Below are 26,716 nucleotides of genomic sequence, written 5' to 3' on the forward strand. Positions count from 1 at the left end.
ATCAGTGGTTGTTATGTAATGTACGTCATCAGTGGTTGTTATGTAATGTACGTAATCAGTGGTTGTTGTGTAATGTACGTCATCAGTGGTTGTTATGTAATGTACGTAATCAGTGGTTGTTATGTAATGAACGTCATCAATGGTTGTTATGTTATGTACGTAATCAGTGGTTATGTTATGGAAGTAATCAGTGGTTGTTATGTAATGTACGTCATCAATGGTTGTTTTGTAATGTACGTCATCAGTGGTTGTTATGTAATGTACGAAATCAGTGGTTGTTATGTAATGTACGTAATCAGTGGTTGTGACGTAATATACGTAATCAGTGGTTGTTGTGTAATGTACGTAATCAGTGGTTGTTATGTCATGTACGTAATCAGTGGTTGTTATGTAATGAACGTCATCAATGGTTGTTATGTTATTACGTAATCAGTGGTTATGTTATGTACGTAATCAGTGGTTGTTATGTAATGTACGTCATCAATGGTTGTTATGTAATATACGTCATCAGTGGTTGTAATGTAATGTACGTCATCAATGGTTGTTCTGTAATGTACGTAATCAGTGGTTGTCATGTAATGTACGTCATCAGTTGTTGTTATGTAATGAACGTTATCAGTCGTTGTTATGTAATGTACGTCATCAGTGGTTGTTATGTAATGTACGTCATCAATGGTTGTTATGTAATGTACGTAATTAATGGTTGTTATGTAATGTACGTCATCAGTGGTTGTTATGTAATGTACGTAATATGTGGTTGTTATGTAATGTACGTCATCAGTGGTTGTTATGTAATGTACGTATTCTGTGGTTGTTACGTAATGTACGTCATCAGTGTTTGTTATGTAATGTACGTCATCAGTGGTTGTTATGTAATGTACGTCATCAGTGGTTGTTATGTAATGTACGTAATCTGTGGTTGTTATGTAATGTACGTCATCAGTGGTTGTTATGTAATGTACGTAATCTGTGGTTGTTATGTAATGTACGTCATCAATGGTTGTTATGTAATGTACGTCATCAGTGGTTGTTATGTAATGTACGTCATCAGTGGTTGTTATGTAATGTACGTCATCAGTGGTTGTTATGTAATGTACGTAATCTGTGGTTGTTATGTAATGTACGTCATCAGTGGTTGTTATGTAATGTACGTAATCTGTGGTTGATACGTAAAGAGAGACACAGAGAGAAAAGTTGACACATGAATTGTAACATTTAATGGCATATATTGATAAGCAGCAATATAAGAAAGAAACAAGTATGATGTCGCTTTTAATAGTGTTTCAGTCATACACGACAGTGCGACTGGACCAACCGTGGCCCGCATGGTCGCTTAAAAATGAATGTCAGTGGATGTTCGACACGGCATAATTATGTATCGTGCATCTTGATAAAGTAAAAGAACGATATTAGATACCATTGGCTTGGATTGAATAGCATATTAGAGCGATCACTGACAATGAGACAAATATCGATTATGATGATTTTTGACAGAGATGAAATGTAAAACCTTTTGTACAAGGTAATGGCAATTTGTCTCCAGCAAAGCCAGTCATGCATTTTTGAAAACCTAATGACATTGCACTTTTGCATAATAGGCTTTCAGTTCATATGTAGGTTTCGCACAATAGATGATTCCATCAAATACATTGTACAAGCGTTTGATAGATACTACTTATATATTACTTCCTAAATACACTTTTGATGTGATCCTTAAAGGAATATTTTGCATCTACAAGGTTTTCTCTGTACGCCTTCCTGTAGAGAGGATCTGATGGACGCCATGCATCTTCGGGGCGGAGAGCCATTTGGATACTCTGAAAGGTAACATACGTACACGAGTATATGATCACAAGGGTTGGGGCTGCAGCCTAGTGGAATGGGTAATGCGTTACTTCGTCACACCGAAGGCGTGCGTTCCATTCCCAACACAAATACAATGAGTGAAGTCAGTCTGTAGAGAATCAGGAGTGGACAACCAGATGGAGGATATCATGAGTAACGTTATACGCCATCAGAGTACGATGACACACAATCAACCAATGAACATAGCCTGACCAACCGATCCATTTGGTCGCTTCTTATTACAAGCATGGGGGTGGTCGGGTAGCCTAGTGGTTAAAGCGTTCGCTCGTCACACCGAAGACCCGGGTTCGATTCCCGACATGGGTACAATGTGTGAAGCCCTTTTCCTGTGTCCCCCGCCGTGATACTGCTGGAATATTGTTAGAAACGGCGAAAAACCATACTCACTCACTCACTATTACAAGCATGGGACCTATTCAATCATAGGGGTAAATATAGTTAACAATAAGTTCCTTCCAACTCATTCTCTTCTCACTTCTAATTTGTGTGTCATGAGCATGTGACACATGTTCACGCCAACAGAGGGGGACCAACAGTGCTATCATTGTCTATTTGTTGTTGAGCTCACCAATATTCCAGCTACATGACCGTGACCTGTAAATATTGGAATCTTGTCCAGAAAAGTATTATTAGCAACGATCCAAGCCAAGTCACCCGTCCTAGCGACCGATTCATAAAGCCGCTTTTTACAACCAACGTCGGGGAACGAGTTTGGACCAAATCAACCAGTGATGAGCAACGACCCTCGGAGTATGATGTCACGCAATCGACAACGACACCGATCAATTAAGTCGGGTACGACAGGCAAAGGTAGCTGGGGATCTTTTCTTACCCGGAATGTTTCCGGGATACATATGCAAGCCTCCAAACAGCTGATGATCACTTACGTCTTTATATATGTGTGAAGCAATGTGCTTCTTCATAGCCAGAATGATGTATAGTGACAGCGGGATCATGGACTTGATACTAGGTGAGGTCCACGATTATTGCACTTATATGGCGACATGCATGCACGTGTGTGTGTGTGTGTGTGTGTGTGTGTGTGTGTGTGTGTGTGTGTGTGTGTGTGTGTGTGTGTGTGTGTGTGTGTGCTTGTACTAATTCGGACTAATGCCGATTTATAGTGCTAGCTCACTGAGATACCACGCCGCAGTTTAACATGAATACCCCACTCAAGCACGGTATACTGACTCGAGCCGACTAGTCCCTATTCTAGCCCCTTAATGCCGAGCGCCAGACAGGGTAACAACAAGTACCATCTTTTCAAGTCTTTTGATATGATGCGGCCGGGGATCGAACCCCGGACCTTCCGCTCTCCGGGCGGACACTCTACCACTAGACCACTGAGGCGGTCTGGACTTGACACTAACCTCTGTAAATGTGTGTGAACCCATGTGCTTCTTGACAGCCAGAATGATGTATATTGGCAGTGGGATGATGGACACTGACGCGATGAACCAGCCGATGACGCTGGCGTAGCCGGGGAAACTGTACTTGCCGTAGGTTGGAGGTTGGTAGCGCAGTAGAGTCAGCAGGAAGGCCATCTGAAACAATAAGGGAGAAACACGAATTGCTTATTGGCTGGGGAGGGAATTCTTTAAAAAAAACATCAAGCCCCTGTTTTCAACTCTATTATGCTTCGCAATGTAAATGTTGTGCAGACAATTGACCAAAGAATACAATTCGTCATTTATTTAAGCAATCGTGATCGTTGTTTATCGTACAATAAAACACTGCAGGGAGCATAAACCATGCGGCGCGCAGCCACGAATGGTTTATTCTTCCTGCAGTGCTTTATTTTTACCATAAACAACGACCACGAGTCGATTATCAGTAACTAAAACTTTATAATTATTGGCGAAAAATGTGTTAAAAACGTTTAGGAACGTTTGTTTAAATCGTGCCCTGTTAGGGCTCGATGAGGAGTGTTTCAGATCGCCAGCCACAAAGGTTCGACACAATTTTGCAGTGACAAAAAGACATTTTAAAACCAACTACAAAGACTTACAAGGAGCACTGCCGGAATGACAAAAGCCCATAGGATCTTCACAATTGTCGGAAGCGGCTTCCCAAGCATCATCTCAACATCCTTGCCCATTTGTTTTACACCTGGAAATTCAGAGTATTACTTCGATAATTTGGATTATTTCTGCGACTAACAGCAGAAATATATGACATTGTACAAATACAATAACAGTGGTGCCGTAGACGACTAATACTCAGTCTAATATCACTAACACTCAGTCTAATATCACTAATACTCAGTCTAATATCACATTCAAGTCTAAAACTATAGATTTTATCACAGAGATTTATTTATTTTAAATAAGCTAAACTCACATGGTTAGAGCCCTTTCCAAAGAGATCAGACATTAACAGTATCAAAACGTTGTCGGAAGATGTGCTTTACAGTGATTGGGTTGTTGGTGCTTTGGGTGCATGGAGGTCTACTTTTAACAGAAATGAATGTTTACAATGACTCTTCAAGAACCACAAGACATCTGCGTCGTGACAGGTTGAGAAAATCCACATAATGAAAAAGATATCGTTAAGAATTGTACAGATAATCGTACGTTGTATGTATATCTAACCGCCTAAAAGGTTAAATGTTTCCCTTAAAAAAGTCCCTGTGTCATTTGATGGAAAGAAATATATCTAATTCCATTTCATTTTCAAAATGTTTCTCGTGTCTCCAGCTGACTCTTGAATAAGTTTACTTGTCACCCCGTCGCTGCAGAGGTATCCATGATACAGCTATCCTCACGAAAACGTAAATGTCTACCACCACATAACTATGTGGCGCCACAGAGCCAGCGAATGTTATTATGTGCTATGTCTCTGAGGTGAAGCTCACCGTAAAAATAGACCACAGAGACACATTCCAGTGTGCAGAACAGAAAGACGGATAAAGCACTTATGTACCAGTCAAGGAGTTGAAAGATGTAGGGGCCTCCCTGGAATAATAATAATAACAATATTAATAATAATCGGAACGACCACTGCATCGAGTTTTATGTGCAGTGTGTTGAGAAGATCAGCAACGCTGCAGAGTCCTTCGCTTGGATGAGGTCGGCTGACCTGAAAAGTGAAACCGAAGGCTTTCTGGTCGCTGCTCAGAACCAGTCACTTCCCTCTCGAAACCGTCAATGTGTGATTTTGCATCAAAATGAAAATATGAAAAGGTAAATATCTAATGAACGTAATGGGAATGTCGAACACATTGTCAGTGGATGCCCAGCTTTGGCACAAATACAGTATCTTAAGCGACATGATGGTGTAGCTCGATATTGTATTACCGTCTTCGTCATGCTTGTGGTTTTGACACACTGGTCCACCCATGGTACGAGCCGGAATATGTAGAGGACGACATGGAAAAAGACAAACACAAAAGTCTTTGGAATAGGCCAATTTACAGCCTTTGACGGATCCAGGCCAACAAATTTGATCTTGTCCTTTTTTATAAATCCAATGAAATCATATATATATTATTGAATTTTCTGTCCCTTTTGACACTAATGTTTTTGATAAGATTCAAGAAAAACATGGCAAATATACGGACCTCGCTTTCAAAATGTGACGCCTGCAACCCAAGTACCAAGTTGTCCGACTCCCCGTTGTTTTCGGTGCCTTAGGTTCGGTACCTCTCAATCTGTTGACTGACATTGGGAGAGTAACCGGGTTTGCTAACAGGAATCACTGCACATTTTTTCCGTATATGGTCATTGGACGGAAAAACGACTAAAAATTCATTAAAATTGATTAATTAGTGAGCGTCTAGAAAGTGTGCAGAAAAGGGTCGAGTTTTTCAAGCGAAAAATCGACGGAAAAACAATGCTTTTTGCTCCGCCTTGTACACCTGTTAACGGCCAATCAGATGGCGCTGGTCCCCCAACGCACGTGATTCCTAAGGCTTCCTTTCGAAAGCTTTAGGTTTCGATTTCTGGCATGCCTTGCTCTAGTATCTGTCGCGCGCAGTGCAGCGAGATTTGCTGATAAGCTAGTTTTAGGATATGTTACATGTTAATGGAATTCAGGCACGCGCCAAGAAGTCAAACCAAACAATGTTACCAAGTTTATTGTGGTAACATATCCCTCGGCTATGAACAGTTACCCCTATCGAATAATGGGTTGTATTTCATTTGGTTATAATAATAACTATTTTTTTAATGTGAAGTTTACAAGATATACGACTAGGACGAGAGGTCGGTCACATGACGCTCTTCACGTGACTGTATTCTTGAAATGGCGTAAACACTGGCTACTTCCACATTCCTTGGGGAAAACCCTTGGAATTCCCTGGTACGAATTCATACAGAAGCGTGGTTGCATGCCCGTTTAAGGATACCCTCGCTACAACCCATCCCAGAGAAAAAACAAACGAAAAGAACATCCAAACTATCGTAGTGACAATCTACAGCAATCTATGAATTTACCTTAGTATCTATTTGACACATCTTTAAAATCACCTTTCAACGATCGGCCAATTGATCAGTGATGACAAAGGCTTGAAATAGCCACTGGTTAATTAACAACTTCGGAAATATCTCCCGTCACGTTTATGGTGTCGGCCATTTTGACGTATTGTACTTGATGTAAATGTATTACGACGCTCTGTCATTGTAATTGACTTACTGAGGTAATTCTCATCTAATGAGGATATTGTTTGGAATATATTTCTTGTAAACATACTAAAACATGGGGGGGGGGGGGAACTATTTCATTCCGGGATGGCCTATTAAAGTTAGCAGTAAGTCAAGGCACCATGCGTGTATATGATCTGTTATTATATGTGTTTAAATTACGGTTTGGGGCGTTCATAAAATACACTGACGCACTATTCAAATCAATTGGATAATTGAATATGCTTTCTTTTACATATTACATAACAGCACTGCACAACGTTTGAACAGTTGCAGTTACACACTACGGTTATCGCATTAAACACAATTTTCAACTGTATTTCAGTTATATCACGGTGTACAGACTGATGGTGGATTAAAATCCGAATTGGTTCAGGCCATCCAACGGGTGTTCGGGAAAAGGTGAGCGTATCCTGCCACACAAGTGGCACCCGTCACAAACACATGCAAGGACAAGTCAATTGTTCACCTGAACAAAGCACGGAAACACACAATGATGCCCGTCCTCACTTTTACCGAGCATGTAAATTATATTGTCCGTCAAAAACATGGACGAGTATAAACAATATGTTCATTCACGTAATACATGTCATACATTTTGACAAAATGTATTGAGTGAGTGAGTATCGTTTTACGCCGCTTTTAGCAATATTCCAGCAATATCACGGCGGGGGACACCAGAAATGGGCTTCACACATTGTACCCATGTCGGGAATCGAACCCGGGTCTTCGGCGTGACGAGCGAACGCTTTAACCACTAGGCTACCCGACCGCCCCTCAAAATGTATTGACTCGGAGCATTATTGTTAATCACAACGTATAGACTCGGCATGCAGTTGAACTCATCACCCATCCCATTATTGATAATCCATCTTGAAGATCTATGAAATCAGAAGCTGCAACACTTTATCTTTTAATTGGCATGTCAGACTTCTATTTCATAACTCAGTTTTATTTGCACGGATCACTATGGAAGGGACATTGTCGCATTGTCGCATTGACGCCCTTACAAAAACAAGCAAAACGTGTCAAAATTAACAAAAGCGCGACAATTGGCCATTTGTCGCATTGTCGCGTGTTTGCATTGTCGCTCTTTGAATAATCCTTTTCTTTATTTTACAAAAGGTCGACGATGCCGTAACGCGACATTTTCAAGGTCAAAATATGTCTCGTTGTCGCATTGTCGCCCCATCACAAATGTGTATAAAAGGCGTAAAGTTTAGTTAATGCTACAGTTAGGAAGCGGTAACCAAGTTACATCTGTCGTAGAAGTTCAACCTGATACATGTAAGTCTTGAAATGAAAACACAAGTCCGTCCGCGAGTCCATAACGTTTTATTGTGAGTTCTTCTCTAAAAGTGCTTAGTCTTCGACTCCCAGTTCCAAACACGTAGTACCTCATCAACAATCCACATACCTCTAGTGCAGTGGTCTTCCGGAAGATCTTACTCTTGACCGCATTAGACAACTGACGAGTGCACGCCTGACCTGTGACCTCGTTGCAACCCTCATGAGGTGTTTGCCGAAGGGAGAGGGGTAGGAAATGTGTGCTCCAGCCCAGCGCAGAGCTCGCGACACACTGTATACTGAATGTTGTATACAGTATATTGCAGTTGATATACTGTATACTGCATGTGATACTTATTAGCGGAAATGTTACAACTTTCAAGATTCAAGATTCAATTTGCATTTATTTCATATACAACAGACCGGCGTCATATATCACTGGAATACTGCTGAGAGCGGCGTTAAAACAATTTGTTTTCATAATGGAGCGCTGCAGTCATTTAAAATAGAACCGTAAACATATGTAGTACCAACTCACTCACTCTGTTTCGAATAATCAGCAGAAAATATATTATTAACCAGGTCTTTGGGAAGAGATATCAGATTTTTGTAAGAAGTCACATAGGGATGATAAAGGACCCCTCGCTGATTAGGTTCTTGTTTACTTAAGAGCAGAGTTGGCCATGTTAGATGATATAACCAAAATCCAGGCGCTCCGGCGGGGGGCAATCTGGTCTTGTTAGTGTATGATATGAGCTGTGGCGTTGACCCGAGAGAATAATGTAAAAAATGAGACCAACTCAAATCTATAATGATTGGGAAAGTCTAGATTTCCACAGCCCTAGCCTGAAATTAAGAATTGTTCTAGGCTCCATTTTTATTGTATTATGTTCATTTTGTAGACATGGATGGACCAACCAGGAGAGAAATTGATGGAATATTAATATCACATGTTACCACTGATCCAGTTAAATTCATCACACAATAATATATTAGTATTTGACATTACGGCATTTGATTATTAGGGCATGATCATGTACATGTTCACTGTAGTAATGTACACACCAGTCAACTTGATTATAATTTTTATTATAGTGTAGCGCGGCATCAACGATTACTTTATGATATCCTCACTTGTCATCGATGTATTGACATCGAACGATGGACGACAATTCGAAATTCTTATAAATAGCTTCAATAGGGGCAGCGCCGGTGTCAGTACAATTTTCCTAGTTAAAATATAAAATATGTCTCTACAAAATATAATCTGAAGCATACAAGAACAATATTTTTTTATTAATGCTTACTTTCATGGATAGAATTGAGGCAATCTAGGCTTGCCAAATCGTTCTAGTCTTGAGCTGGATTCCTTTTAAATATAGGCGAACGGGCGTCAGTATCGCATGGAGAACTGGGACAGCCTGAATCAGTGTTATCAGATATGTTGTGGAGTTTCGGTTTGGGGCTGTTTGCTGAATAGAACAAGGGCTCACGAACAAGGGCACAATGTAGAGATTAAATCATTACCACCTCTCTTTATATCAGATATGTTATTGTGATTTGAAATCTCTTTTGGATAATTGCGAGTTATGTATACTCTGTATTCTTTCGTCATGGTAGCATATATATTTTCTATGTTGCTTTTTGAATTATCCACAAATTATGATAACTACAATGTAAACCTCTCTTTGGAGATATACAATAATACTACTGAAGGGCATATCTGAAAAATGGGACTTATCGACACATATTTCTTTCTTAAATACTACCCGTTACAGGCATTCTGATCATTATATTATACTTTGTACAGTTTAAAAGTCAAATAATGGCAAATTGTGTATCTTTCTACATTTTGAATTAATTATAATTTCTGCAATAAAACCTTAGCATCAGATAGTGATATAAACGAATATGATCTATACTGTGATAAATGAATTATCAATTTCGTATTATGAATTAGATAAACAGAAATATCTAGGCAACTCATTAACGTAGCCATTTGTGAAAAATGAAATAGTAAAAGTTTAGGGGGTTGAACATGTACATTGAATGACAGGGAAGAAAGAAACGCAATAATTAAATTATGAATCAAATTATGTTATAAATATAACAGAATATATAGATATATAAGTTTAATTTTTCATTGTTGGAAGGTGTTTAATAATAGATTTTGTTTGTTTGTTGTTTAACGCCGAACTCAGCAATATACCAGCTATATGACGGTGGTTCGTAAATAATCCAGTCTGGACCAGACAATCCAGTTATCATCACCAAGAGCACCGATCTACGCAATTGGGATACGATGACATGCATCAACCAAGTTAGCGAGCCTAACCACCCGATCATGTTAGTCGCCTTCGAACAAGCATGGGTTGTGGAAGGCCTATTCTAACCCGGATCTTCACGGGTAATGTTTTTAATAATAAGGTACAATGAAATTCTGTATATGTCCATAATAAGTGTGTATCAGTAAATGGATAATATATCCATACACGCCAATTAAACGGCTGCATATGGTTCTTTGATGAACTCTTTTACAAGTCCATATTTCAAGACATGTATTTGATATTCATAATAAATCCACAAAATCTACACAATGGCGACAAAACGGTACCAGCATCACAGATACCAATAATACATGAGATCCATATAATTACTTTAAAGTTAATTAATTTTATCTTTACAGGATAAAATGGTTTATTTCAGTTCGGCAATCCTGGGATAGGTGACCCATCATTTAATTTGTGCACTATAGTATTTATGTTGCAAGCTAAGGGAGGTTACTCGGGTCTACAAGCTATAATTTTGCATTACAGGCCGGCTCCCATGAGATTATTCAGGTTATACATTAGTAGCATGGCAAAGGGAGATAACTGAAGTAAACCTTTAATGTGAAGGAATTCCCCTCTGCCTTTCGCTTTCGGGGGTCATTACAGGCAAACTGTTTTCCCCCCTCCCGATACCCACCCTTATTATAGCTTAAAAGTTTATATTTATATTGCAGACATGTCATGAGCTACATGATTAAAGTATATACCTTATGAAGGTTAGTAAGTTACAATTTCTGCCTAGAAATTTTGCTGTTTCAGGTTGTTGTGGATGATCACAGGGGTATCAAGCCAAATTTCAGTTCTGCTTCAGTCACGGCAGCAGGACTCAATTCAGTCACCGAGGTGAGGTTCATCCAACGCCATGCGTGACATCGCGGCGTAATACTTGCGGGTTGGGCATAGTAATTTCCGGAGGCCTTCGATGAGTGCTACCCGCGAGGGCCTAGCTTGCTTAATGACACGCTGGTTGACCTCCTTTGGTGTACCCTGGGGGGATCAAAGTCATTTTGCCTTTTGATGACTCGTTATGTGTTTATCCTCTCGAGTCGCGCTTTCTGTTTGTCCTATTGCCTTCGGGCCGGCATTCAGTGATTTTGGTTCGCCCAACCTGCAGGGTTATGCAAAATATCATCCCCCTGTAATTTCATGAATAAAGCCGTGGCCATACTCCACACTTAACTTACATAATCTTTTGGTTATTTATTCATCTAGTATGCTCTAGATTGACATTATCTTGAAATAAAACATGTATCTAAATAGAAAATTGGAAGGATACACTTCCGACATTTTCGTATTTTGTTTTCGTTTGGAGAGAGAAGTTGTGATTGGTATCTGATGGGTGCAAACAGGTGTTCCCTTCCGCCCAGGCCTTACGGCAATGCTATAGCCCAAAATGAAACAAGCCTAGATGTTCAACAGGTTCAGGCTGAAATTTCCATCCCACTTGGGCTCCTTTTAAATTTAGATATAGTTTCTCGTGTCGATATGTGTCAAAAGAAATGAATTAAATATTACAGCACTGGTGAATAGGTGGTATGCGCATGTCAGCGTCGATCCTACAATATCCTTTTATGCAAAATACATATATGCTGATGAATTAACGTAGTAATAGTACGCAAATATATGTCAAGATGTATACATCAGTAACATCTCGTGATCTTTATTCGTGCTTTAAGCTTTTTTCTACCGGAGAATATGGGGTGTTACATCACACCAGAAAGCCAGGTCCAAATTCAAGTCATAATTTCATGGTCCGTCTTGTATGTTTGGAACCAATATCGCAATATGGCTGAATATTGCTAAACGTGGTATTAACCCGATTACTAACATAATTATTCCATTTTCTACAGTCATCTTCGAATACTATCTTTAAGGAGGTATATCTATATCATCCAAATGTCCGTACATATACATGTATGTCCACATATATATGTATAAAGCAAGTCGCCCTGCACTCTTCCTTAATAGTGGTTTTTGTTTGATTGTTTGTTTGCCGCACTCAACAATATACCAGCTATATGACGGCGGTTTGTAAATAATCCAGTTATTGACATCAAGAGCACCGATCTACGCAATTGGGATATGATGACATGCATCAACCAAGTCAGCGAGCCTAACCACCCGATTACGTTAGTCGCCTTAGTACAAGCATGGGTTGATGAAGGACTATTCTAACCCGGATCTTCACGGGTATTTTTTCAATAATAAGGTACAATGAAATTCTGTATATGTCCATAATAAGTGTGTATAAGTAAGTGGATAATATATCCATACACGACAATTAAATGGCTGCATATGGTTCTTTGATTAACTCTTTTACAAGTCTATATTTCAAGACATGTATTTGATATTCATAATAACTCCACAATAGCTACACAATGGCGACAAAACGGTACCAGCATCACATATCTATATAATTACTTTTACGTTAAATCATGTATCTAAATAGTAAATTAGAAGGATTAAAAATATACACTTCCGACATTTTTCGGGGTTTTTTTCGTTTGGAGAGAGGAGTAGTGACAGTAGTGACTGGTATCTGATGGGTGCAAACAGGTGTCGAGTGGCTGTCTCAGATGGCTCTAATTTTGTAGCTCTAAAGATCATGACGGCGATACAGACCGTGATGCAGTTTGTCTCACAGTCCCTGGACCATATTATTTTCCCTTCCGCCCAGGCCTTACTGCAATGCTTATAGCCCAAAATGAAACAAGCCTAGATGTTCAACGGGTTCAGGCTGAAATTTCCATCTCACTTGGGCTCCTTTTAAATTTAAATATAGTTTCTCGTTTTAACCAAAATAATGTATTTTCAGGGACTAAGCGTTTGTCTAACCGTGAAGTACAACTATCCAAAAGATCCTATGCATGTCTATATTTCTTCAGACAGCCTCTCCATGTTCCTATCTATATGTATCAAAAGACAAATGAATTAAATATTACAGCACTGGTGAATAGGTTATATGCGCATTTCAGCGTCGATCTATAATATCCTTTGCGCAAAATACATATATATACTGATGAATTAACGTAGTAATACTACGCAAATATATCCCCAGATGTATACATAAGTTTCATCTCGTGATCTTTATTCGTGCTTTTAGCTCTTTTTCTACATTAGATTATGGGGTGTTACATCACACCAGAAAGCCAGGTCCAAATTCAAGTCATAATTTCATGGTCCGTCTTGTATGTTGGAAACCAATATCGCAACATGGCTGAATATTGCTAAACGTGGTATTTACCCGATTACTCACATAATTATTCCATTTTCTTCGTGCACGTTCTACAATCATCTACGATCACTATCTATAAGGAGGTATATCTATATTCATCCAAATGTACAATCATACATATATGTCCACATACATATGTATTAAGCAAGTCCCACATTCTTCCTTAAAAGAAAAATGCTAAGCATTTCCTCTGTATGTATTTATATATGTAAAAATCGTTTTTATGACTACAGTGCTTTTTGCAAGGCTACTCTCATAAATGTCATGACGCATTTGAGGCCAGGGTTCTTCTATACTCGCATTAATGTGCTGACTTATTATTGCGTTAATTCCATGATTTACAGTATTCATGAAGAACATTTCACGTGGGACCAACAGAGGGAAATATGACTATCGCCTATTTTTTTATATTTAGCTAGCTCAAACGATCTATTGGTGTGATTAATTGTTATGGTATCCACAAAATAAGTAGGATCCGTTTTTTCTGTTTTTGTTGTTCTTTGTGTAACGCCGCACGTAGCAATATTCCAGTTATATGACGGTTGTCTGTAAATAATCGAGTCTGGACCAGACAATCCAGTGATTGATATCACGACCACCGATCCACGCAATTGAGATACGATGACATGCATCAACCAAGTCAGCGAGCCTGACCACCCGATCCCTTTAGTCGCCTCTTACGACAAGTATAGTCGCCTATAACGGCAAGCATGGGTTGCTGTAAATCTATTCTTAACCGGATCTTCAAAGGTCAAGTGGGATTCAACTGATATGTTAAATGAAATAAAACTGCATTATATGTGCTGTTTACATATCAAAGTTTGCCAAATTGTTACAAAATGTTTGGCCACAGCAAGGCTACGTATTCACAACTTATTGTGGTAGGCACAGTATAACTCATGAGTCTGGACTGAGGGAGGGCCGTATTCCTCCTTGTGGGTCACCTGCTTCGCAATATGCAAATTTGGGACCGGAAAACTGCATGGGTGAGGGCAGTTAAGTTGATGGTACAGACAGACAACAGAGATCATTTTTCAAATGTGAAACCTCATTCCACAAAGGAAGAGGCGAAAACTGAAACTTTGTGAGATTTACAGAACAAAGGCAGTTATTTCTAGTTTCTTACTGACTCTCCAGGATACATTTAATAAAAATTCGTGTGTGCGACACGGCCACCAGTCACTAAATTTGGGTCACAATCTTTCTGTCTTCTTTCATTTGTCATCTGAAATACCATCCCTTCGTGCACTTGTGCTTCCTGCTCAAGTTACCAAACACATCCTGTTTACGTACACCTGCAAGATATATATTACGCCGAGGAGAATTTACGATTATACGTTGATACGTCTGACTGCTGGCCTGGTACGCAATGTCATATTTCTTATCACAAGGGATCACAGGTGTGATACCAGTCTCCCTCAAGGAGACGTCTGATTTTAACTCTTTGCTTCGTCAATGCTTACGTCTAGCCCAAACCGGTAACTGGTACCACTAGCAACGATACAATGGCGTACAAAGACTTACAATGAGTCAAGCATCCGTCACTCGATTTCCATTTTGTTTGATTGTTTGATTGTTTGATTGATAGATTGATACATTGTGAGTGAGTGAGTGAGTGAGTGAGTGAGTGAGTGAGTGCCTGTTTCACTGGTATGTCCGGATCTGGGTACGGGTCACCGGCTTAGCGTCACCGATCTAGATAGATCTATGCAGGAATAGGTCATCCACGCAGATAGCGTAATCTCGATTAATGTATTCAGGAACCTTTCGTGAACAACATTTATTGAAAATGCTACCGAAGAATCAAACAACTTTAAGATTTGGCTTCTGTGGTGGAATCATTCTAATATTTCACATAACCGTTAACGTACTTCTTGAATGTGTTCACGCCATTCATTCAGACAGATCTCGAAGATATGTTAATATCTATGCGAGGACAGCGGATTAGATATCGCGAGGCCGGTTCACAATCCGTAAAAGCCTGTGATATGCCATGAATAGCCCATTGCATCTCCTGTCCAAAGACTTTCTTGTGTACGTGTTGTCACAGATCCACAAACTTAGGTAAATGGATCAGATAAAAGCAGGACTGCTGGAATCGGTTGAGGTGAACTTCCCATGACATAAACTCCTTCTTGACAACCGCTTAAAGAAAGTGCCGCTATTCATGTACACAGCCCTGTGGATGAATGAACGACCTAGCGAAGCCAGTAGCGCCACCTAGTGAGATATAATGGAAGAAGAACAAGTATTGAGTTGAATCTTGACATACTCCGGTGCCATCTGCAGAACCTTGTTAGCAATGGCAGAGTGATTTATGAGAGTTTAAGTGAGTCGCATTTTACGCCGCCTTAGCAATATTACAGTAATATCACGGCGATGGATTCCCACATTGTGCCTATGATATGCAGAGAATCGAACCTGGACTTTCGGCACGAGGAGCGAACGCTTTTACCACTAGGCAAGGCCAGCGGCCTTGATCATAAGATCAACCTAATGTGTTTTCATTTTTCAAATGTTAAAGTTTGCAATCACAGATAATATTTATCACCACTGTAAAATGCAAGGATATCAGCATATCATCACCATCATCATCATCATCATCATCATCATCATCGCCGTCACCATCATTATCATCACCACCACCGTAGGTTTTCGTAGGCAATAGATGGATTAGCATATGAACTATGATTCTCTTTAGGTAGAAAAAGATCCACGATGTTCGACCTGGTAGAAGTGTGTAATCAAACCGCACAGCATTGGTCTTTGATTGACTGTGGCGTCAAAACAAACTCATTCATGTACTTGATCTGAATGTTCATCTTAATTGTTATGGATAGTCACGGGGCCGTGATCCAGAGAACAGGGTGTCATTAGATAAAAATGAAGTAATAAAAGAATTACCAGAAAAACGGGGTAAAACGCCCAAGCCAATAACCTCCCCTCAGGAACACCAGAGTAAGTCAGTACAAGATTGAAAACTGCCCCATAAGTATGTATGACAGGCTAGTCGGGTATTGCTACTTGTATATGTGAAAACAAAGTTATTAAAATTTATAGCAAAACTGATGAAAGTCGCCAATAAACGTGTATAAGTGTTATATCGTAACTGCAAAAATAATGAGTGTTGTCTTTAGTATTAAGATTCAAATACGTGATATCTGTATTCGCGATATTGTCTACGTTCCACCGGTGAGTAAGCGTTAGCCTTACTATCTCGTAGTATAAATGTTGCAAGAAATTGTATTTCTGATGACATCACGATACAGTTTTTTACGATGCATCACGTCTGCACCAGCGCTTGATAACAGCCTTGTGTTTGGGTGTTTCAGTAGTTTAAATTGCTGATCTTGATGTTGTTGAATAAACTTTGATACTATGAACAATATAAGGTTATATGAGGGTATGACTTTAGAATGGTAATATGCGTTAATGTATATCTGATATAAATATATATATATAATAGGATGACATAAATAGAACAATGAGTAGTACGTCCAGATTAGTGTATAGGCAACATTTAAAAGTAGATGAAAGAACACAATCGTCCGGAATACAATGTATAATTCTGGTGCACTTCCATGTGACTATATAGCATACAATAAGCTTTCGGGTCCCGTTTGGGTTGGTTTGGGTGGCAGCTTAGATATCAATAGAGTAGGTTCATCTCGGAATCTCCCATATAACTGGGGCTCCTCTTCAATTTAAATGGAGTTACTTGTTTCTTTCAAAACTATACAGTTTTAGAGACTAAGCATTAGTCTGAATAGATATCACCAGTTTGGAATTTGAAACTAATCTGTTTACAGTAACAGAACACTGTTTAAGTGTCATGTACAAATGAGAAAGTGGAATCCCGTCAATTAGGCGGACGAACCTTAAAACTATTAATAATCATTATCATTATCGGGAAAATATATATGCATATACTATCGGGAAAATGTATATGCATAAAAAAATAAGTTTTAAAAGCCGGTTGATATTCTTTTGCGTATTTGACGAGTATATAACTTTCGAAAGTATAAATCCTTTTCCTATACTCAGACGTTCCTGAGCCTTGCGCTTTCCTAATTATTTTGACTAAAATTATTACCGTTATCATTGTATTTGTTAATGGGAAATACGCGCCGATCAAGTACGTGCCATAAATTAAAGCGACATTGTACAATTCCGAACTCATCACGAGACTGTGTTTATGAATCACTGTCAATTAGTGGTGACATATAGTGGAAACAATACGCGAATTCGCGCATGCACAGAACGGACAATTTGGACAAGGCATTAAGCAATCCGCATGCGCAGAACGATTGATTTCAGTACTTCCGCTAAGCGCTTCGAGTACAGCGTCAAACTCGGTCCTGTAATCTAACACGCGAGAACTGACCAATGAAATCTGAGAAGTAGGAATACCGGTAGACGCTGTTGCTTGATTGACAATGCAAATCAAGAAAGGGAGGAGCTTGATGATATCGTTCTCTCCAAGTAAATTCCGATGTCAAATAACGACGTTATTTGGACGGAAAAACGATGGTTTGAAAGAGTCCAAATAACGTCGTTTTTCCGTCCAATGACCATATACTGAAAAAAACGACGTTTTCGTGTTTGCAGTGAATACAGCCCCACTGACAATCTGGGTAATGAAGAAGGCTGCAGTGTTGGAGAGTCTTCACATTCTCCGAAAGGTTGTGGGTGGGTTTGACTAGGCAGCGCTTCCTGGGAAAAGTCCCATTCGCTGTCTGGGCTGCGTATAAAGGGGGACGAACCCTGAGCTGATGCTAAGCCTGACTGTGCCAGGATAACCCAAACCCTCTTTGCTGCATTTTTATTTTAATCTGTGAATAATGATGATGATGATAATAATAATAAGTGGCCATTTATCGAACAAAAGACTCTTCAATGCATTGTCATTATTATGGATATAGGTGTACACTTGTCAGCACACAATGGTTGGTTGGTTGGTTGGTTTGTTGTTTTACCCCGCACTCCGCAATATTCAAGCTATATGACGGCGGTCTGTAAATAATCGAGTCTGGACCAGACAATCCAGTGATTAGTCACCTTTTACGACAAGCATAGTCACCTTTTACGGCAAGCATGGGTTGCTGAAGACCTATTCTACCCCGGATCCTCACGGGTCTCAGCACACAATGGATATAGGTGTACACTTGTCAGCACACAAAGGATGTAGGTGTACACTTACCTGAGTGCAGAGTAAGATTCCAGCTAGAAAGCATACCACACATATACCAGCAGTAACTAGGTGACGCTTTCGTGACAGAACATCCGGGTATCTATCCACTATGGCTGTTGAAATTACCTCCACGTTCATAAACTGAAATAGATACCTGTTTGTTACAGTTTATTGTTCTTACATGAGGAATTAGTAGCACAAATTATACTGGTAGTCTGTGCTATGCTGCTATGTCTCATTATAAAACAAAGTTAGTTTGTATATTTTACGCCCCATTTAGGGGACCGATCATTTATTCTAAGGTTTTACCCAAACAACTTACTAAACATGCTGGTTGTTCTGACATAAATGATTTGTGTGTTAAAAACAATTTTTCGGAAAACAATTGTTTGTCATCAACAATAACTACAACAGTTTGGGAGGAAACCCTAAAATGACACAGGTTTTAGACGTTTACCACTGTGACGAACCCACAAGCACGGGTATAGTGTTGAAAACCCTAGGAACCCTAGGATGTCCAGTGCAATTCCCTATTTTGACTTGGATAATTGACTTGCCTTTGAATGTGTTTGTGACAGGTACAACCCGTTGATTTCAAACACCTTCATGCGACTACCTGGTATCATGTCTTCTTGACACGTGATGTTTATGATGTCGGAATGTTACAGCGTCAATTTCTTATGAGTGGCCGACCATTTGATACCCCACCCCACCCCGCCCCACCCCACACCAAACCCCACCCCACCCCACCCCACCCAACCCCACCCCATACCAACCCCACCCAACACCTCCACACCCAGCACCACACACATCCTTCTCTAAAATGTTTGGTGCCTGACTACGAAAATGGTTCTGTGTCTATTGTTTACCTGTGAATCAAGGCCGACTGTCAGCAGCATCAGGAAGAACAGGAAGGACCACAGCTGTGGTACCGGGAGTTGCACCAGAGCCTCTGGGTAGGCCACAAATCCTAACCCTGGACCTTCACTCACAAAGACAAATATCAATGCATGTGGTTATATTTGCTATGGGTGCTAACTAACAGAGCGAGGTCATGTCGCCCTCTACACCATTAGCAGTTTTCCAACACCAAGAAATGTGTCCACCTATTGTTCCCTGAACCCCGATTTTTGGCGTTAAGAGCAGGTGTTTCCACCACTGGGCTAACCACTTCCTGGCTTGATACACCACCACCAAGCAGGGATAATAGTCACAATATAATGTAGTACACGATCACTTTGACAAATAATTAATTCTTAATTCTAATTCTTAATGGTGTTATAGATGATGGTGGTGAATTTCGACATATAATTCTTGTTCAAATAGCTGACCTGACAAATCTCTTGTGTACTACCGATTGATCCACAGGTGTAAAAATGATGGATAATACTAGTTTCGTATTTTAGATATTTTTGGTACTTTCTACAAATATTTTTGGAAAGAATTATGAAGTAAGATTCATCAGTGAAGTGAAGAGAAAATGCAATCATCTCCTCAAATTAAGGACATATTTTAATATGATGAAAACAATTTCCCAATTATGAGTAATGTATTAAATTGATAAATTTCAACGTAAATATGTTTTAATGTTTTGCAAACAAGAGTACTTTCTTCTACGGTTCTTTTCCGAATTTAGTTTTTGCATGATTATGATGATTATGATTTTGTAATTTATATTTGGTTAAGCATGGGATCTGGCAGCATTCAAAAGGCCGGACCAAGGTATCCTGTTCGCAGAGACATCTTTCCATGTGACACATGGACATGCAATCAAGGCCCATAGTGGAAGGTGCTTCTGTCGTCAGAGACGACACTGACGTCAGAGACGACACTGACGTCAGAGACGACACTGACGTCAGAGACATCATGAATGTTGCACGGGCATCATGTTCCAAAATGAATTTCCTTAACTTGGCCTTTAATGCGGTACGTTTCGGGTTTATCTTAAGGATTAATTAGGGGGTGGCTCAGTCCAGTAGCTGCACAGAGTTGTGTCCCTTGGGCGTGCCAGAAACCAATGTAGGTTCGAATCCCAGTTCATCCCGATTATTCTTCTCGTTAAGTCAGCATCATAGCCGCTCTAGTCCAGGGTCATATTTTGTCTTTCTCAAACATTGAGCTGACACACGTAAATACTGATTAAATACAGTTTAAAACGGAGGTAACCAAACGCACTCACATTCATTCTTTCTTCCAATATGAGAACAGATATTTCTTTTTCATACAAGTGAATACAGAACCATATGCTTTATGGATCGGATGGTCAGGTGCGGTGACTTGGTTTATCGTGGATTGTTGCTCATAATATCAATCATATGATTTCCTAAGCTCGATTATTTACAGACGACCGTCGTTTCGCTGGAATATTGCCGAGTAGGGCGTTAAACAACAAACTGCGGTGTTACACAAGATTAAATGAATGAAGCAACTTAACTTACCACTGGAAACAACCTTCGAAATATGGACGCCAGTCTTCTCCGACATCACTCCAAGGATAGCAAAGGTCACTAGACCAGCAAAGATGCTTGTACCTTCTGATATTGTACTCACTATGATGGCGTCTCTGTGTCAAAAATAGATACAAAGTGGATATACACGTACAACACAAAAAATATTGACATAAGGGATCATTTTCCCTCGGATTTCTTTTAAATGCCCTTAAGGAATTCATTTGGAACGTGTCATGAAAATGTCAAAGGTCAAGGTCACGATATTCATGCACTTTTTTACTTGGTATAAACATTCCCTAGTATGGGCCTGTGCATTGAATATGTTTTGATCGGGATCAGTCAAAGGTCAAACTTTATGTTTGCATCTTTACACTCCAACCACGTGAAATGTTGGTGGAACGCTGTCAAAGGTCAAGGGGATATATGGCGTTACTCTGAAACGTACCTTGCATGACTCACGGCGAGTTACTGCATTTTACTTTACAATCATGAAACTTGTAAATTATTGGATCTTCAGAAGTTCAGGTCCATTAAGATCCAGATATAGACGTATTGTTTTCGGACTGGAGGAACATTGTGGTATGCTAAAACTTTCGAAGCTTAGAGCAAATGACGGTGAAAGGGCTTCTTCTTTTTCAGCAAAATATTAAAGCTATATGCATTTACTAACATACATAGAGCTTCGTGCAAATGGTCCTTACTGAGAAAACAAATGGAACATTCCCACCATCCCCATTCTTCCCTCAATCGCTTATATTAACCAGTTATAATGGGAGAGCGTAATTTTATTAACATGGAGTAGCTTTATGATACAATTGTATTGTGCACTTTTGCACGCATTTATTTGATGATTAGGTTTGGTACCCGGGAATTCAGTCCTTCTGACAATCTGGGTAATGCAGAAGGCTGCAGTGTTGAGTCGTCACATTCACGAACAGTTCTGGTTGGGTTCGACTAGGCAGCACTTCCTGGGAGAAGTCCCATTCGCTGTCTTGGCTGCGTGGAGAGGTGGTCATGACCCTGAGCTGATGATGAGCCTAACCAGCCTGACTGAGCCAAGATCACCCAACCCTCTTTGCTGCATTATTTTTATTTTAATATCAAACAAACGTAATAATAATGAATCGATATTTGAATATAAATATAAAGTGTCAGTTCTATGTGCACTTACAACACACCTTTTGATATGTAAAAAAAATTTACCGGTCATTTTGGAAAAATCCCATATGTTTGGATAATGGTGTAACAGGATTCCACATTGCTAGATTTCACACAAAGTTTCTTTTGTTTTGTTTTTTGGCAGCTTCAAGTGCTCATTTCATCGTAGCCTGTCAGATGAGAACCGGAGAAATTAAGAGGTCCATTCAGTCATGCAAGGTTGTTTTAAGGCGTGTAACAAATAGGATGTGTTAGAAACATAGGATGATACATCCCTCACATGTGTATAATAAATGCCATTATCTCCGACATTAACGTCCAACGGCAAAAGGAGCATGTGTTTGAGACGGATGCCACCGGTTGGGCAGGATACGCTGATCTTTCCGCGGGCACTTAGTATTATCACTATTTGGGAGTCATACACACACCCTTATGATGTAGTCGTTCCATGGACCTTGCTTACAGCAGAGATTTCTCATGATTATGTAAACAGTTTTGTCGCTTTCATCTTGATGCAAATAACAGACGTCCGTAAAATCTAGAGTCCTTGATTCAGATTTGTTAAGAGCGATGGGACTTCTTTCCCTAACGTCATATTGTTTAGTCACTATTGATCAACCACGCCTGCCTTAACTACTATAAACTGAATACGTATATATACTAACGGGAAAACAGTAGACTTCATATAAAGTTAAATTACAATAATTGTATTCTGAAATTAAATTATATTATGCATCTTTCAATACATGTTCGTGAAGACATCTCCTCGACTTCAAGGTCGTGATTCTCAATTTGAAGGTACATGTTAATGCAAGACGCACAATTTGGATGTTTGTGTGTTTGTTTGGAGCATGATACTTATGTTTAGGCATCAGGTGCTCATAAAAACACTTTTGTTTAACCGTAAATAACCCGGCCTTGGCGTCTACAGCAGGGCAACAATCATGACGTGCCACGGGCCGGTCGTCCACGTGTGACGTCACGTCAACAAGACAACATCTTGTTCGGAATCGATATCAAACTGCCACATTAATAACTTGGACAATTCCTGGGTTCACACCAATAAGTGGCAGAAACATAGTACAACGCAGCCATCGAGCCTCGGCGTGCTGTGAAATTTTGTTTCAACGTCACCGTCCGGCACGCCCGGCTTGGTGCAGACAGCATCTAATGGTCGGGGGAAAGACTGGGACAGTATACCGTTCACAGATGAGTCCAGGTTTCATCTGAACAGCTCTGGTGGTCGTACAAGCCTCTACAGACGTCAAGGAGAACGTTTTGGTGACGTTTGCGTTACTCAACGTGGTCAGTTTGGGATGGAAGTGTAATGGTATGGGTAGGCATTTCAACTCATGGGAGAACACAATTGATTTGAACAACAATTTGTATGGCGTACACTACTGGTACGAAGTCATCTGAAGGTCATATGTGCAAATACAGGGACGTAACGTCGCGTTGTAGCAGGGTAGTGCCCGCGTGCATGTTGCACGTGTCGTTAAAGACGTTTTGAGGCAGCACAACAATGCTGTACTACCAGGTTTCCCAGGCCTCTCCCCCATAGAATATGTCTGTGATGAGATGGGCCGACGCCTACGACGGGACTGGAACTAGCACGTAACCAGTTGAGTTGGACCAAGCTTTGGTTGACATTTAGAACAACACTCAGTAAATACTCCAAAGAGTATCTGGCTCCAAAGAGTATCTGGAACCCTGTACTTTGAACTGAATGATCAATCAGCCACGATGAAGACTTACTTGAGACACGGCTCGTGGAACTTGTTGTAGCTGGAGGCAGTGCCAATCGTTCCCCAGCCTAGACCCAGAGAATACATCACCTGTAGAAACGCCTCAAGCCACACCTATAATAATAGTAATGATGATGACGATGATGATAATTCTACCAGGACATCTTAGAACCTTGCATTATGATAGTCCACCAGTGACAATACTATTGCTGGTGACCGCATCACTGCGAAAAAAAATATTCATTCAGAAGCACTCAGTCTGCCTTCGCAAATCCGCCCGTTTGGTAATTTCAAATACTGATCTTAACGTTGCAAAGTATACAAAGTGTGACAAAATATTTCAGGCGGAAAACTTGACGAACAAATACTTAGGAAGTGTATTGTAAAAAATAAGTAACATCAACACCGCTTTTGGCGCTGCTCTATTACGTGCCCCGGATTTCTACTAAAATTCACATGGGAACTGAACACCAGCAATCTGAATCGGATAGTTAGGCTCGGTGACTTCGTTGATTACGTGTCATCGTACCCCTACGGCGTGAATCGTTGCTCAAGCACTTGTTTGATGGTCCAGATTCGATACAGGTAACCACCATATTGCTGTTATATTGCTGAGTACCGTGATATGTTGAACAACAGACTACAACAGCAGGCACATACCTGCACGTCCAGGAGCTTCCCGAAGTCCGGGGTGACAAAGTACAACAGACTACAACAGCAGGCACATACCTGCACGTCCAGCAGCTTCCCGAAGTCCGGGGTGACACAGTACAACAGACTACAACAGCAGGCAAATACCTGTACGTCAAGCAGCTTCCCGAAGTCCGGGGTGACACAGTACAACAGACTACAACAGCAGGCACATACCTGCACGTCCAGCAGTTTCCCAAAGTCCGGGGTGACAAAGTACAGCAGACTACAACAGCAGGCACATACCTGCACGTCCAGCAGTTTCCCAAAGTCCGGGGTGACAAAGTACAGCAGACTACAACAGCAGGCACATACCTGCACGTCAAGCAGCTTCCCGAAGTCCGGGGTGACGAAGTACGGCAGACTACAACAGCAGGCGCATACCTGCACGTCAAGCAGCTTCCCGAAGTCCTGGGTGACACAGTACAACAGACTACAACAGCAGGCACATACCTGCACGTCCAGCAGTTTCCCAAAGTCCGGGGTGACGAAGTACAGCAGACTACAACAGCAGGCACATACCTGCACGTCCAGCAGTGTCCCGAAGTCCGGGGTGACACAGTACAACAGACTACAACAGCAGGCACATACCTGCACGTCCAGCAGTTTCCCGAAGTCCGGGGTTACAAAGTACAGCAGACCAGACCCAGCTCCCGGCTGCATTAGGGTACTGATGAAGATGATGATAAGAAGAATGTACGGGACTATAGCCGTCACGTACACTGCCTGTACAACAGAAAGTCTTGTTAGGGTCAAACATCTGACATTCTGAGGACCTTGAATTTCTTTGTCAACACTGGTTTTAAGCGACCCATTCATGTAAATTTCACGCTATGTTTCATCACTATTGTGAAGATACTTTTTATTGAAAATCCCCCCTAATGTAGTCGTAGCTGAGCCCATATGTGTCGTTCAGAGAGTGAGTGAGTTGGGTTTAACGCTGCTTTTAACAGTATTCCAGTTATATCACGGCGTGTCAGCTTAATGTGGGAGGAAAGCCCGAAGTGATGCAGGTCTCCGACGTTTACCCCTTCGGTGAAACCCACGAGCAAGGGTATGGTGCTGACAAACTTAGAAACATAACCGCGGCGCCTTAGACGACTGGACAGCCCGCGCCCCCTGTTTCGTTTAGACTCGCCTGGCTTGTTCATTGTTATCATTGTCATCGGAGATGCAGCAGGGGACGCCGTCTTTACCTTTCCCACCGACTTGACACCACGGATCATGCACACAAATATGATGACGTAGGACGCAAAGAGACAGCCAACTATGTGCCACTGGACGGAACCGACCTCCTCTAAACCACGGGACACACTCAGTACGTTGTACCTGCAAGAACAGTCGAAATACCAACAGCTTAGTGTGATAGAATATGGTGATACACGAACATGTGTATGTCGCTGACACACCAAGGGTGATAATCAGGGCGAACCTGGGATTCGATAACAGGATTCTAACGTGTCTGAGGAACCTGCTAAATAGATTGTGGCAACAACTGGACCATGAGGATTTGCTCCTTATCAGAAGGTAAGGGCGATTGGGTTGACACTCCCGATTCTGGAATATGTCTAAAACCTGCGTACAAATAACTCACTAATCAGGACGTTTGGACTTTTCGTTGGTATTTCATACGAGTTATTCTTGGACTGATTGCATTTGATCCAACCAGGGCCCAATTACACACAACAACCTTAGCCTAGGTTAACCTTGACCAATTTCCTTCGTATGAAGTTACACCCGTTTCACCAAGCAACTCTTAACTCTGTGCTAAGGCTGTGTGACATGTGTGTGTGAAACTATCACTCGACATATTGTAGACACGACAGTTTAGGATATAACAGCCTGTTTCTAACACAATTTGTGAGTGCCAATTTTTAAGACCGACATACATTCTCGTCAAATATAATATTTCTACACCATATTGCAACCTACCTTTATTAATGCATGCCTGAGTGGTGGTGTTGAAATCTATGTGCACGTATGATTTAGAGCCGTATTTAATTACACCTTGGTCAAATTATATAGGGCAACAAATTCTGGATAAACAGGTTCGAACAGTTCCCCTCCAACTCCCAAAATATGATACCAATCGCGGAAATAAATCATTCTCGAAAAAGACACATG

The 26,716-nt window shown here is 40.6% G+C and overlaps 1 protein-coding gene across 1 annotated transcript in view; it reads right to left on the reverse strand.

Moving 5' to 3' along the window:
* Window positions 1-1,202: 1,202 nt before the first annotated feature.
* Window positions 1,203-26,716, reverse strand: part of LOC124129052 (sodium- and chloride-dependent glycine transporter 1-like) — a 54,238-nt gene continuing 28,724 nt past the window's right edge. The window contains exons 5-14 of the mRNA XM_048390121.1: window positions 25,789-25,921; window positions 25,184-25,318; window positions 23,913-24,016; window positions 20,988-21,112; window positions 19,419-19,531; window positions 18,559-18,690; window positions 4,721-4,820; window positions 3,875-3,975; window positions 3,237-3,410; window positions 1,203-1,817 (exon numbers count right to left, since the gene is read on the reverse strand). Coding sequence (XP_048246078.1) covers window positions 1,683-1,817; window positions 3,237-3,410; window positions 3,875-3,975; window positions 4,721-4,820; window positions 18,559-18,690; window positions 19,419-19,531; window positions 20,988-21,112; window positions 23,913-24,016; window positions 25,184-25,318; window positions 25,789-25,921 — 1,252 coding nt within the window. The 3' untranslated portion in view covers window positions 1,203-1,682. The remainder of the gene's footprint in view (window positions 1,818-3,236; window positions 3,411-3,874; window positions 3,976-4,720; window positions 4,821-18,558; window positions 18,691-19,418; window positions 19,532-20,987; window positions 21,113-23,912; window positions 24,017-25,183; window positions 25,319-25,788; window positions 25,922-26,716) is intronic.

The sequence above is a fragment of the Haliotis rufescens genome, unplaced genomic scaffold (assembly GCF_023055435.1).
Source record: "Haliotis rufescens isolate VD_foot unplaced genomic scaffold, xgHalRufe1.0.p SCAF_83, whole genome shotgun sequence".
Classification (NCBI taxonomy): Eukaryota; Metazoa; Mollusca; class Gastropoda; order Lepetellida; family Haliotidae; genus Haliotis; species Haliotis rufescens.